Source organism: Anabrus simplex, chromosome 1 (genome assembly GCF_040414725.1).
Source record: "Anabrus simplex isolate iqAnaSimp1 chromosome 1, ASM4041472v1, whole genome shotgun sequence".
Taxonomy (NCBI): domain Eukaryota; kingdom Metazoa; phylum Arthropoda; class Insecta; order Orthoptera; family Tettigoniidae; genus Anabrus; species Anabrus simplex.
The window spans coordinates 1,707,398,786-1,707,413,404 of NC_090265.1; the positions used below are offsets into that span (position 1 = coordinate 1,707,398,786).

Consider the following 14,619-nt stretch of genomic DNA (forward strand, 5'->3'; position numbering starts at 1 on the left):
TACCGCAAGGATCTTTGTGATGTGATCAGTTAATTTCAAAATATACGGATTCGTTTGCTGAAATGTCAGTGTAGTCGCCTTCGGTTCAGAGGGCTCCGGGTTCGATTCGCGGCCGGGAGGGTAGGAGATTTTAAACTTAAATTGCATTTTCCTCTGGCTCGGGGAATGGGTGTTTGTACTGTTCCCAACATTCCTGAAACTCACACACACCACACTATCTTCCGCTACAAGAACACTCAGTTTCCATACACGGCAGATGCCCCCCCCCCCCAATCCAAACCCTCGTTGGAGGGTCTGCCTAACAAGGGCTGCACCACGCTAGGAATAGCCACACCAAATTAAAAATTAATATTTCAAAATTTCGTGGAGTGCCTTCAAATTAACTAGTTCACACTACACTTACTGTACAGTGCGACGCTTTAAGAATTCCGCACATTTAAAAATTTACGAAGGCGCATGAGGAAGGAACTTTTCACTGTTTTTAATGCCACAACTTGCGAGTAATTTAACCCTTCCAATGAATTATTTAGCCAGATAATAACTTCAGCTTCGAATGTATAATATATTCCTTAGCCTATTCAAAATATAATTTAACCACGACAATACGAGATTTCATCATAGTTAATAAAGTAGTTTGGCCATTTTAAATTTCGCGATGGTGATTTTTAATCTGTAAATGAGCGAGGTCGATAGCTACAGTCGCTTAAGTGCGGCCAGTACCCAGTATTCGGGAGATAGTAGGTTCGAACCCCACTGTCGGCAGCCCTGAAAATGATTTTCCGTGGTTTCCCATTTTCACACCAGGCAAATGCTGGGGCTGTACCTTAATTAAGGCCACGGCCGCTTCCTTCCCACTCCTAGGCCTTTCCTGTCCCATCGTCGCCATAAGACCTATCTGTGTCGGTGCGACGTAAAGCAAGTAGAAAAGAAGAAAAAAAAAAACAAACAGTAAATGCTTACTGGTCCATTTCTGTGGTGTGGTGGTTAATGTGATTAGCTGCCACCCGCAGAGACCCGGGTTTGATTCCCGGCTCTGCCACGAAATTTGAAAAGTGGTACGAGGGCTGGAATGGGGTCCCCTCAGCATCGGGAGGTCAACTGAGTAGAGGGGGGTTTCGATTCACTCCTCAACCATCCTTGAAGTGGTTTTCCGTGGTTTCCCACTTCTCCTCCAGGCAAATGCCGGGATGGTAGGCTACATAACTTAAGGCCATTTTCCATCCCTCAACAAGGCCCCTGTTCAGCATAGCAGATCGAAACAATTTGCGCAACATTCACTGCTTGACAAGCGATTTGAACGTCTGTGGCCGTGTTTGACGACGGCAGCTGGCCGTATGAAGACGCTTTCCTTTATCTACCTGAGTCCTGTTTAGAATGGCGTCAACGAAAAACGTTAATAAAGAATTCTGGCGAGAGTTCATCTCAATTTATCGCGAGTTGCCTGAACTGTGGAAAGTGAAGCGTGAGGTGTATAAAAATAGGAAACTACGGTTCATCAAAGTAGCTAATAATCTATGTTCTGCCGATATCATGGGCGCCCGCAGGATCCTTTCCAGTGGGCTGGGGGCGGCACATTAACAATTTTCTAACGTCAGCAACGTTAAATTGTTTACAGACATTTCCGGTTATAACAGATGCTAGGTGACTGTCAGTAAGTTAAGTTTATGAAATAATCTGGTATGATATTAAACTTGTTTGAAATCATTTAAGAGTAGAGCACGGTAAGTAAATAACTGTTAGGGTACCTGCCACCTGGGCGACAGCCCTAAATGCAGAAGAATGATGAGTGATTTTGATTTGATTCATTAGTTATGAGTGTTGATGTTCATGTTCCAGGTAGCTGCACAGAACGGCCATGAGGTGACGCTGGTAGACGTGAACCAGGACGCCCTCAAGAAGGCTATCGGCACCATACAGACCAGTCTCAAGCGTGTTGTCAGGAAAGTCTTCAAGGTACAGTATATGTTCTTTACATTCTTAGACAGGCCTAACTGTCTCAGGCGTCTCTGAAAACTACACAACTATAATTATTATTATTACACTGGCGGAAAAAATATCCAAAAAACATGAAATAAGAAATGTAGAATACGAAAATTTTGGCAATATTTTTTTAATTGATTAAAGGTACAAACTACAGGTTTATATCCACACGAGAAAAGCTGGTCCATTAATAACCGGCGTAATCACCTGACGATTGAATGCAGGCATGCAAACGTGCATGCATTGTACAGGTGCCGGATGTCAGCTTGTGGGATGGAGTTTCATGCCTGTTGCGCTTGGTCTGTCAATACAAGGACGGTTAATGCCGGTTGTGGATGACGCTGGAATTGTCGCCCAATGATGTCCCATACATGCTTGATTGGGGACAGATCGGGGCATCGAGCGGACCTTGTCGACACTCTGTAGAGCACGTTGGGTTACAACAGCGGCATGGGGGCGTGCATTAACCTGTTGGAAAACACCCCCGGGTATGATGTTCATGAATGACAGCACAACAGATCGCATCAGGAGAAGGACATACACATCTGCAGTCAGGGTGCGTGGTATAACCACTAGAGTACTCCTGCTGTCATGGGAAATTGCTTCCAGACCAGAACTCCCGGTGTAGTTCCAGTGCAGACAGGTGGAATGCAGGCGTTCACCTGGCCTCCTCCTAACCAACACACGACCATCACTGGAACCAAGCCTGAACCGACTTTCATTGGAAAACACAACGGACTTCCACTCCATCCTCCAATGAGCTCTCGCTTGACACGCAGTCGCAGATGGCGGTGGTTTGGGGTAAGAGGAATGCACGCTGCAGGGCGTCTGGGTCGGAGCTGTCCTTCAAGTAACCGATTTCGAATAGTTCGTTGCGTCACTGTGGTGCCAACTGCCACTCGAATTGCTGCTTCACAGCAGCGCCACAGCCATTCGCCGAATACGGCGGTCCTCCCTCTCGGTGGTGCTACGGGGACGTCCGGAGCCCGGTCTTCTTGTGAGCGTACCTTCTCGTGACCATTACTGCCAGCACACGCACAGTGCAGACATACCTGCCAAGTCGTTCTGCAATGACGCGGAAGGAAAATTCACCTTCACGTAGCCCTGCTACATGGGCTCGTTCATCTGCAGTGAGCTGTTGATACTGGCCTCTTCGTTCTCGTAAAGGCATTCGTGACCCACTCACAGTCACCCAATCCAGTCTCACATGTAACTAACGCTCTTGCACAGTACAGCCCGTAGGCTATTTAAAGCAAACCTGATGTGCAAAGTCATGGGACCGCTTCTATGTATATTGTATATGTATGTTCAGTCCGTCAGCGATGCCACTGGTGGGATCCTCAACAGCTCTGCCATCAGCTGTCATAATTTTTTTTTTTTTTTTTTTTTTTTTTTTTGCTAGTTGCTTTACGTCGCACCGACACAGATAGGTCTTATGGCGACGATGGGACAGGAAAGGCCTAGGAGTGGGAAGGAAGCGGCCGTGGCCTTAATTAAGGTACAGCCCCAGCATTTGCCTGATGTGAAAATGGGAAACCACGGAAAACCATCTTCAGGGCTGCCGACAGTAGGGTTCGAACCTACTATCTCCCGAATACTGGATACTGGCCGCACTTAAGCGACTGCAGCTATCGAGCTCGGTGCTGTCATAGATGGCCTAGGCATCACTGAAAAGGCGTACTAGGGAAATGAGGAGTGAGGTAGTTTCCCGTTGCTTCCCTCACAACCGCTACTTGCACCACGCTACTGCGATTTGCGGAAAATGTAAATCAACGTCATCTTTCAATAATCTAGCACAATCCCTTCCTGGTGTTCGGATACTTTTTCCGCCAGGTGTTATTATTACATCCGTAGCGGAACGGTTATTGCTATTAGCTGCCGTACTTGGGGCTCGGGGTTTTAACACTACCCGGTTAATTCTTCTAGGTCGGGAGTTCAGTGTTTATGTTCGTCTTAATACGCACCTTCATTTATGTATAGTACAACGTATGACACTACAAATCACCAGAATAATCAATTCCGTGTAGCTATTTCTAGCCGGGTAAGGTAGACCCTCCGATGAGGGTGGGCGGCACCTGCCATGTGTAGGTAAGTGCGTGTTATTGTGGTGGAGGATAGTGTTATAAAAGTCGTGGCTTCATCTCGAGGTAGAGCAGCTCTTTTTTAAGGCACACCCCCAATGGAGGTGAGTTGCATGTACCATTTCAACCACATACCAGCCCTCCTGCCATTCTTAAATTTCTGGCAGTACCGGCAATCGAACCCGGGCCCCCGAGGACGGCAGCTAATAACACTGACCGGTACGCTACGGAGGCGGACAATCACTAGAGGCTGAATACATTCAAAATGCCGATGGTAGGTAATAGGGAAAAAGCGAAGAAGAAGCAGAAGAAGAAGAAGAAGAGTGGCATGACATGTGTTCACCAACAAATACAATTACACAAAATACCTGACCAGACAATAATGAATTTGAAATAACTGTTGTTGTTTTTTCATATTAATTGCTAGGTCTATAAAATGAAATGGCGTATGGCTTTTAGTGCCGGGAGTGTCCGAGGACATGTTCGGCTCGCCAGGTGCATAGCCATAATAACAATCTTATGGCTATATTAACTGGTGACTCTGTAAAAGGTCGGCCTCTGTGGTGTAGTGGTTAGTGTGATTACCTGCCACCACCAGAGGCCCGGGTTCGATTCCCGGCTCTGCCACGAAATTTGAAAAAAGGTACTAGGGCTGGAACGGGGTCCAATCAGCCTCGGAGGGTCAACTGAGTAGAGGTTGGTTCGATTCCCACCTCAGCTATCCTCGAAGTGGTTTTCCCTGGTTTCCCACTTCTCCTCCAGGCAAATGCCGGCATGGTATCTAACTTAAGGCCACGGCCGCTTCCTTCCCTCTTCCTTGTCCATCCCTTCCAATCTTCCCATCCCCCACCAAGGCTCCTGTTCAGCATAGCAGGTGAGGTCGCCTTGGGGAGGCACTGGTCATCCTTCCCAGTTGTATCCTCGACCCAAAAGTCTCACGCTCCAGGACACTGCCTTTGAGGCGGTAGTAGTGGAATCCCTCGCTGAGTCCGAGGGAAAAGTCAACCCTGAAGGGTAAATAGATTAAGTAAGTAAGACTCTGTAGAAGAAAGATAATAATAATAATAATAATAATAATAATAATAATAATAATAATAATAATAATAATAATAATATACTCGGTTATTCACACATACTGCACGGCACGGATTTCAGAGTGTGTAAAACTTTGTATCTTATTTTCACTTTTCTTCAGAAATAAGACGATTTCCCAATGTATTAATGTATTTCCAGTGGATAATAAGAGCTAGACTCTTGTTGGCCGTTGCACGAGAGCTTTGATGAAATTCGGTCTTTGATGTTCGTTCAAAAACGATGTGGTTTACATTCCCACTATTTGTTTCACTGCAAGGACGGTTTGATATGGCAATGTCACCTATCTTGTTCAGAGTGATAGGAAATGACCCATGACCGCATCCGTACGATTGTTGTTATCTGGCCCATTGAGCGTTTGTATAATCACGGATTGTTCCTTCTAGGATGACCCTGGTGACGGCGAGAAGCTGGTGTCTGAGACCTTGGAGAGGATAAAGACTGTGACGGATGTGAAGGAGGCTGTGAAGGAGACAGACCTGGTCGTGGAGGCCATCGTCGAGAATCTGGAGCACAAACATAAGTTGTTCTCCAGTATTGACCAGGTAAGTGTTCGGTCCCTCTAGTTCGGATTAGAGGGATGCTCTGAAAATGACATGCAGCATGGTGCCTGTAAGAGCCATACCACGAAGATCCATTCACGATACCCACTGCAGAAGATGCGGTGAGATCGAAACATTAGCTCACATCTTGATTGTCTGTCCTTTTGGTGAAACTCTTAGAAACACCTGCCACCACACCATTGGGTCATCTACAGGATCTTTGATAAAAACCCAGAACGAGCGCACGGTGTTTGTACTCTGAGCTATAGCAGCTTCCTCAGCCGAACTCATGTCGCGCGCGGCCGCCATGCTTTAAACGTGTATACAATCTTATATGAAATATTACCTTATAAAAGATGCTAGAAGTGTACTCCTTCCTGTGTTATACAGTACACCACCTACCTATTCTGGATAGGTAGGAACTGGCTGAAAACTGCCAGGAGCTAAATCCGGGCCTCTTTGATTGGAGAGCCAAAGTAGAGAGACAATAACGTAGACCAGAGGTCAATTTAAATGAATTAGATTTATTAACATAAACTAGAGAAAAAAGGTTTGAATACAGGCATAAAACACATAAATGGGGAATACAGTGAGTCAAATACTCACATACGTGGTTTGTAATGATACTCCAATCACAATCAAATCGCTTGACTTATCAATCTGAATCTTATAGAATCTTACACTATCGCAACAGAGGTATTATGAACTGTGATACAATTATTTTAATTTATTACTAGGCAGTGGCAATTAAAACGCGATCCAAAGCATTTCTAAGGACAATTTGCAATCAAGAGGTGAAACGAACAGCTTTCACACAATAAAATTATCACGGCTCCCCAGAAAAAGTCAAGGCCTTTTTGTCAAAACATTGGCTCCCAACAATCTCCATAGAGACTGAATCTCCAGAAATCAAAGACGCCAGTGAACCAAGGCTAGCAGAAAAGTAAACAAATATGGAACACAGGGAAATAAGAAAGGAGTTGCCATAGTTACAGACACAAATAAATTAGTCGTAAAGCAAGTAAAATGAGAGCAAAATCCAGAAATAAACATATTAATCGGTTGAGGAAGTCGGAAACAATAACGAGATAAAATAAAAATAATGACAAAAGCGAAAATCCGTAAGATACTGAAAAGTAAAACAGGTCTGATAACCATTCCACACCAACAGACACTCAGAAAGCAAACATGCGAAGCAGAGTGAATAAAAAGCATAATATCAAGACACGTTACGACGAGAATCGCAACAGCATGACATGAATCAGTTAACGGCTCATGAGTTTGACCTGAGAGCACAGGGCAAATACCTGGGTCACCGCAAAGAGGCTAGGCTCACCCAGTCAAAACACATAACGTAAATAACTTACACGCCGCATGAGACGTATTCATATCGTACACCAAGGCGGAAATGAATCGTACAGTATCATCGTTAAACCATAATGCAGAACATAAGCTCGAGCCAAACGTCGAAGACAGAGAGAAATAAAAGGTGTCGAATCAAAAACCACAAACAAATTCATCACACACACGTATGACAGGGTCGGTGCTACCTTTCGCTCTATGTAGAAACGATTACATAACAAGCAGATATAAAGAGAAAGGTTTTTTTTGCTATGGGTTTTACGTCGCACCGACACAGATAGGTCTTATGGCGACGATGGGATAGGAAAGGCCTAGGAGTTGGAAGGAAGCGGCCGTGGCCTTAATTAAGGTACAGCCCCAGCATTTACCTGGTGTGAAAATGGGAAACCACGGAAAACCATTTTCAGGGCTGCCGATAGTGGGATTCGAACCTACTATCTCCCGGATGCAAGCTTCACAGCCGCGCGCCTCTACGCGCACGGCCAACTCGCCCGGTAAAGAGGAAGGAAGGACAATGAAATAAGTCTGCAGCAAAATTATAAAAGGTTAATACACTAAATAGGGATATCTCAGAAAACAAACTAGCATAACTATGGCAAGCCAAGAAAGGATAAGTAGGATAAATACCTTGCGATTGGAGAAGTCATTCATTGACTGTAAGTAGTCATATTCATGGACACGAAACTAAGAGAGCCATACAAGATAAAATTTGAATCTTTTTGTAGAACCATTTGTACCAGATGAGTCATCTCGTAGTCTCCATCTTTTCTTTTCAATGTCATTATTTTCCTAAGCCCAGAGATAACTCGAATCAAAGATGAGCTAGAAAGAAATGCTTTGACAATCCTCCATTACATGAGGTGCCATCTGTCTAATTGGAACGAACTGCACGTCAAGTCAGGCAGAGAGAACACTAAGCAGCCATAACAGACTGATCTATGACATAGTAAAGAATGCGATATCTTGTAAAATACAAAAGTAAGATATGAAGGTAATGAGGTGCGGCTGAACAGGCATTGTATCCGGTAACCACATTCTGGTTGACGCGAGTGAGTTCTGCCAATGTAATGTTTCTGATTTCATTCGTGATATTTTCTTTGAGTTCCTCCAATATGCGAGGATTTCTTCGATACACTTTTCCTTTCAATTTATCCCACAAATAAAAATCACACACTGCATTTACTCTCGTTTCGAAAAAATAGGTCCAATTATTCGTCTTGCACTAACAGCACACCAAACACCGATCTTCCTATAATAATGAGAGATTTCATAAACACAATTAGGATTTTCTGCACACCAATAGTGAGAGTTATGACTATTCACACAACCATTAAGATGAAACCAGGCCTCGTCCGAATGGAATACGAGCTGTGGGTCGAATAATTGGATTTTTTCCAGTTATTGAATCAAGTAATCCTGGTCAGGGTCCCATACACTGGAACCATACTCTAGTTGGGGCCATACGAGAGATTTATTTGCTCTCTCCTTTACATCCTTTCTACAACCCCTAAATACCATACTAACCCTGTGCAGAGATCTGTACCCTGTATTTTCAATCCCATTTATGTGATTAACCCAATGAAGATCTTTCCTTATATTAACACCTAGGTACTTTCAATGACCCCGCCACGAACCTACTACGCTGGCGTAGCAGGGGGAGAGGTGATACTCCCACGTGGCGCGTCCCAGGTGGCGGATAGGGGGGTTCTAACCGGCTTGCCGGCGGACTTGAGCGAAATAAAATACCTCTCGCGGACCAAACACACAACCCCCTGTGGGCGGGGGACTCAGAGACGAAGAATACACCCACGGTATCCCCTGCCTGTTGTAAGAGGCGACTAAAAGGGACGACCAATGGATGATTCTATTAGAACCATGAAACTACTTGTGATCAGTACCACCACGCGGGGAACACCATGGGTTACATGTACTTGCGAGTAGTATCACTAAATTGGTACAAAATAGGTTTGTGATTAGTTGCAGTAAAAAGCCTGGCCTGGTGGATTCCAGTACCCGTGCGTTGTACCCATGTGAGCAACACCGCGGGTCTGGGCGTAGCCTGTGAGTTGTACCGCTATATGAGCGGCACCGTGGGTCAGCGTTGCCTGTGATTGGTACCCACTATGTGAGGAGCACCACGGGAATACCGGCGCCCGTGACTAGTACACCTAGGTGAGGAAACTTACCGGTTTCCGTTGGCTATGAGTGGCGCCATTGTGTGAGCAACACCATAGGTCTGCGTTCCCTGTACGAATTGCAATACTTGTGAGTAGTACCATCTTGTGTGGACCACCGTGAGTCTTCGCTACTTTTGATCAGTACCCCAAAAAGACAAATACCATGGTTCTACTTTACTCGCGACATGTACCATTCTGTGGGGCCTTAGACGTGAATTTAGCACCCCTTCAGACATCAAGCATCATTGTGCTTAATAAATGGTCCCTTGGTCAGTAATACTCTAATTAACTACCTTCTTTTTGAGTCTGATTCACTGTTTTTTTTTTGTAGGGTTCATGTCCATCCATTCATTCTTCATGACTTTTTATTTTATTTTGGTCAGTGAATGAATTTAAATTTTTTGTTATTTCATTTCGTACCATTAGGGGCCGATGACCTCGATGTTGGGCCCCTTTAAACAACAAGCATCATCATCACCAAACAGATTTGTGATTAGTAGCAAAAAAGTACGTTGCCGGCTTTTACAGTACCTGTGATCGGTAGCACTATATGAGCGATACCATGTGATGAGCGACACCATGGTGCTGGCTTGCCTGTGATTAGTACCCACTATATGAGGAACACCAACGGATAGCGCGGATTCCTTTGGTTAGTACACTTTCGTGATGAACACCATAGGTTTGTGTTGTCTGTAAATGGCGCCACAATGTGCGAAACCCCATAGGTCTGCATTATATGTGCGAATTTCATTACCTGTGAGTAGTAGGCCCTACCATAATGTGTGGAATACCGCAAGTCTACGCTACTTTTGATTAGTTCCGCAGCGTGACCTATACCATGGTTCTATTTTCCTAGCGATAAGTACCATTATGAGGCGGCCGATGACTTGGATTTCGGACCCCTTTGGACTAAAAGCATAATCGATTCAGTATTATGCTATAGACGCGGTCCCTTGGTCAGTGATACTATTATTTCCAGTCAGTTTCTGTGAATGCGAGACATTGCGGGTCGGATCCACTGATTGTTTTAAATTCATATCCATCCATTCATTCATCATCCTCACGTTTTGAAATCTGGCCAGTGGAGGATTTTTGACTTTTAATTTGTCATTCCATTTCGTCTCATTTCGCACCATTAGGGGCTGATGACATAGACGTTAGGCCCTTTTAAACAACAAGCATCATCATCATCATCTCCATCATCATCATCATCATCATCATAATCATCATCATCATCAACAATGACCCCAAACGAACTTTCACACCATCAACGCAGTAATTAAAACTGAGAGGACTTTTAGTATTTGTGAAACTAACAACCTGACTTTCAACCCCGTTTATCATCATACCATTGCCTATTGTCCATCTCACAACATTATCGAATTCATTTTGCAGTTTCTCACAATATTGTAAGGTATTTATTACTCTATACAGAATAACATCATCCGCAAAAAAACCTTATTTCTGATTCCACTTCTTTACTTATATATAAGAAAACATAAAGGTCTAATAATACTGCCTTGAGGAATTCGCCTCTTAATTATTACAGGGTCAGATAAAAGCTTCGCCTACTATAATTCCCTGAGATCTCTTTTCTAGAAATATAGCCACCCATTCAGTCACTGTTTTGTCTAGTCCAATTGCACTCATTTTTGCCAGTAGTCTCCCATGATCCATCCTATTATTTGCCTTAGACAGTTCAATCGCGGTACGGTCCATTTGACCTGAATCCAAGATATCTGCTATATCTTGCTGAAGTCCTACAAGTAGAGCTTCAGTGGAAAAATCTTTCTTATACCCGAATTATTATTACTATTACTATAGTAAATGTCGGATAGACGCTGGCCTATCTCAGGTATATTGGACGAAGCAGGAGTACAGACGACAGAGAAAGACCTCCAGACGATCGTTGGATATGAAAGATGAAAGTGAGGAACCTGGCATAAGTAATGCCGGACTCGGCTAGGGTTGCGTGGTGGTGTTCGCAAGATGCGAATCTTGCTGTTCGTTGGAAGAATCAAGAAATAACACATTTTCTAGTTCAGTATTACAAAATCGCACTGAATAAGACAGACCTTTATCGGTCCTGAGATAACACGCCATCATGTATAAAAAGTTTCGTCTTCTCTCGATTAAAAGAAAAAGAGAGTTAACAGCTGAGGTTCGCCAGACCTAAATGATAAGCACGTTTTGGAGATTAAAGGTCGAGGGAAGAAGTTATCGTGACAGGAAGACGACCCATTGAAATGAAATGACCGCACGGAGTGAGAATAGAAAAATATTGTGAAAACATTGCTATATCCATAGACGAAGATTGCATGGAGGCTATGGTTAGAACCCTGCGCGGATATACAAAATAGTATCCGCATCCGCTCCGCATCCACACTTCCTTCACCCGCACCTGCATCCTCATCCGCGAAAGTTTATCCGTATCCGCGAATGCTTATCCGTGGATACTGAAAATATTTAACTGCACTATATTACACCCAAGGTATTGAAAAGGCTCGAGCTTAGCACAATACAATAGGCCTCATATCTGGTGAACCCATAATTCTACGATAGCTGCAGTCGCTTAAGTGCGGCCAGTATCCAGTATTCGGGAGCTAGTGGGTTCGAACGCCACTGTCGGCAGCCCTGAAGATGGTTTTCCGTGGTTTCCCATTTTCGCACCAGGCAAATGTTGGGGCTGTTCCTTAATTAAGGCCACGGCCGCTTCCTTCCCACTCCTAGCCACTTCCTGTCCCATCGTCGCCATAAGACCTATCTGTGTCGGTGCGACGTGAAGCAAATAGCACACACACCTGATTCTACTATGAAAAAAATCATTCCAAATACGTATTTCAGCTACAAACAACTTTTTTGAGAGTAGCCATGTTTTTATTTCAAAGCCTCGCTTTCTCGTGGGAACGAACTTACCGTGACGAGCGAGCCGCGAGCTCGTGAAATGCCGGTACAATTCGGTGGACTTCGAGTATTGAATAAGTTATCACTTTCGAAAAATCCATCATAACGAGAGATTTTGGCGACATGGTAAATCCAGGAATAAATGATCTGAATTATTTATAAACCGTATGTGAAGATAGAATCCCCAGGGTAAATATAAATGCAGTTAAGCCTGGAGGAAAGTTGGTGTCCTGCTCGCGGATCTGCGACACGTGGCGAGGTCATTTTCCTGAAGATTAGCCGCGAAACTACATGTCAGAAATAATTCATTACGCCCGTTGCAAGTATGGGAAATATATAAAATTAACACCATAATGAATTATAAGCATGTCCGAATTTATGGAATAAATTTCAAAAGAATTGGTCCAGTGGATGTGTAATTAGCAGATTGCGCAATCGACCCTTGTGGAGAGGGTGGCGTCCCTCCCAAAAGGTATAAAAGAAACCCCCCTTCCACCTATTTTACACATTCTGTCTGTTGGCCTGAACGGTGAAACCCACGTCACTCGTCTTCAAGAAAGTGCGGGGTTTTGTTCTCAAAGTAACTTGTTATATATTCGTGTCGATGGTTCAAGTAGAATGTTAAATGGAAGGTGATAGAAATTTTCCTGAGCTTCCGCCGATGAAAACTGTGAAGGTTTAGATATCTGGTTAAAATGCGTAGCTGAGTTTCTCTCTGTATTACAATTGTGTGTGTTTGATATTGTCAAAGGGAAGTCTGGAGGCTAGCCGTGAGGTCTGATTTTTGTTATCTAATTGAAACCACCTGGCCAGCAGTAGCGTGAACGAAAGCAGGGTCCTGGGAAAACTGTGGCAGTCGCCATTTGAGAAGCGTGCTCGTCGCATGTTAAACGCGAAGAAAGTGCGGTATTTGCGGTGTTAATCGACACCAAGTGTAAAAATCTGTATGGCTTAAGTTATATATATACACTGACTGACAGAGCAAATGCAACACCAAGAAGGAGTGGTTCGAAAGGGATGAAAGTTGGGGAAAAAAACAGAGACGGCACGGACGAATAATTGATGTTTATTTCAAACCGATATGCAGGTTACACAATGCGCACGGCATCGACTCAGTAGGATGTAGGACCACCGCGAGCGGCGATGCACGCAGAAACACGTCGAGGTACAGAGTCAATAAGAGTGCGGATGGTGTCCTGAGGGATGGTTCTCCATTCTCTGTCAACCATTTGCCACAGTTGGTCGTCCGTACGAGGCTGGGGCAGAGTTTGCAAACGGCGTCCAATGAGATCCCACACGTGTTCGATTGGTGAGAGATCCGGAGAGTACGCTGGCCACGGAAGCATCTGTACACCTCGTAGAGCCTGTTGGAAGATGCGAGCAGTGTGTGGGCGGGCATTATCCTGCTGAAACAGAGCATTGGGCAGCCCCTGAAGGTACGGGAGTGCCACCGGCCGCAGCACATGCTGCACGTAGCGGTGGGCATTTAACGTGCCCTGAATACGCACTAGAGGTGACGTGGAATCATACGCAATAGCGCCCCAAACCATGATGCCGCGTTGTCTAGCGGTAGGGCGCTCCACAGTTACTACCGGATTTGACCTTTCTCCACGCCGACGCCACACTCGTGTGCGGTGACTATCACTGACAGAACAGAAGCGTGACTCATCGGAGAACACGACGTTCCGCCATTCCCTCATCCAAGTCGCTCTAGCCCGGCACCATGCCAGGCGTGCACGTCTATGCTGTGGAGTCAATGGTAGTCTTCTGAGCGGACGCCGGGAGTGCAGGCCTCCTTCAACCAATCGACGGGAAATTGTTCTGGTCGATATTGGAACAGCCAGGGTGTCTTGCACATGCTGAAGAATGGCGGTTGACGTGGCGTGCGGGGCTGCCACCGCTTGGCGGCTGATGCGCCGATCAAAGCGTGCTGACGTCACTCGGGCTGCGCCTGGACCCCTCGCACGTGCCACATGTCCCTGCGCCAACCATCTTCGCCACAGGCGCTGCACCGTGGACACATCCCTATGGGTATCGGCTGCGATTTGACGAAGCGACCAACCTGCCCTTCTCAGCCCGATCACCATACCCCTTGTAAAGTCGTCTGTCTGCTGGAAATGCCTCCGTTGACGGCGGCCTGGCATTCTTAGCTATACACGTGTCCTGTGGCACACGACAACACGTTCTACAATGACTGTCGGCTGAGAAATCACGGTACGAAGTCGGCCATTCGCCAACGCCGTGTCCCATTTATCGTTCGCTACGTGCGCAGCACAGCGGCGCATTTCACATCATGAGCATACCTCAGTGACGTCAGTCTACCCTGCAATTGGCATAAAGTTCTGATCACTCCTTCTTGGTGTTGCATTTGCTCTGTCAGTCAGTGTATATAAGAAGATGATGTCAAATGTAGCCATGAAAGGCTAAGCACGAGGGCAGCTGGCTAAATGTGGCTGGAATCTCCAAGGCGACTATGATTAC

General features: G+C 45.2%; 1 protein-coding gene across 1 annotated transcript in view; it reads left to right on the plus strand.

The window, feature by feature from the left end:
- Positions 1 to 14,619, plus strand: part of LOC136858700 (hydroxyacyl-coenzyme A dehydrogenase, mitochondrial) — a 153,470-nt gene that overhangs the window by 53,852 nt on the left and 84,999 nt on the right. Inside the window, exons 2-3 of the mRNA XM_067138438.2 lie at positions 1,837 to 1,953; positions 5,540 to 5,698. Coding sequence (XP_066994539.2) covers positions 1,837 to 1,953; positions 5,540 to 5,698 — 276 coding nt within the window. The remainder of the gene's footprint in view (positions 1 to 1,836; positions 1,954 to 5,539; positions 5,699 to 14,619) is intronic.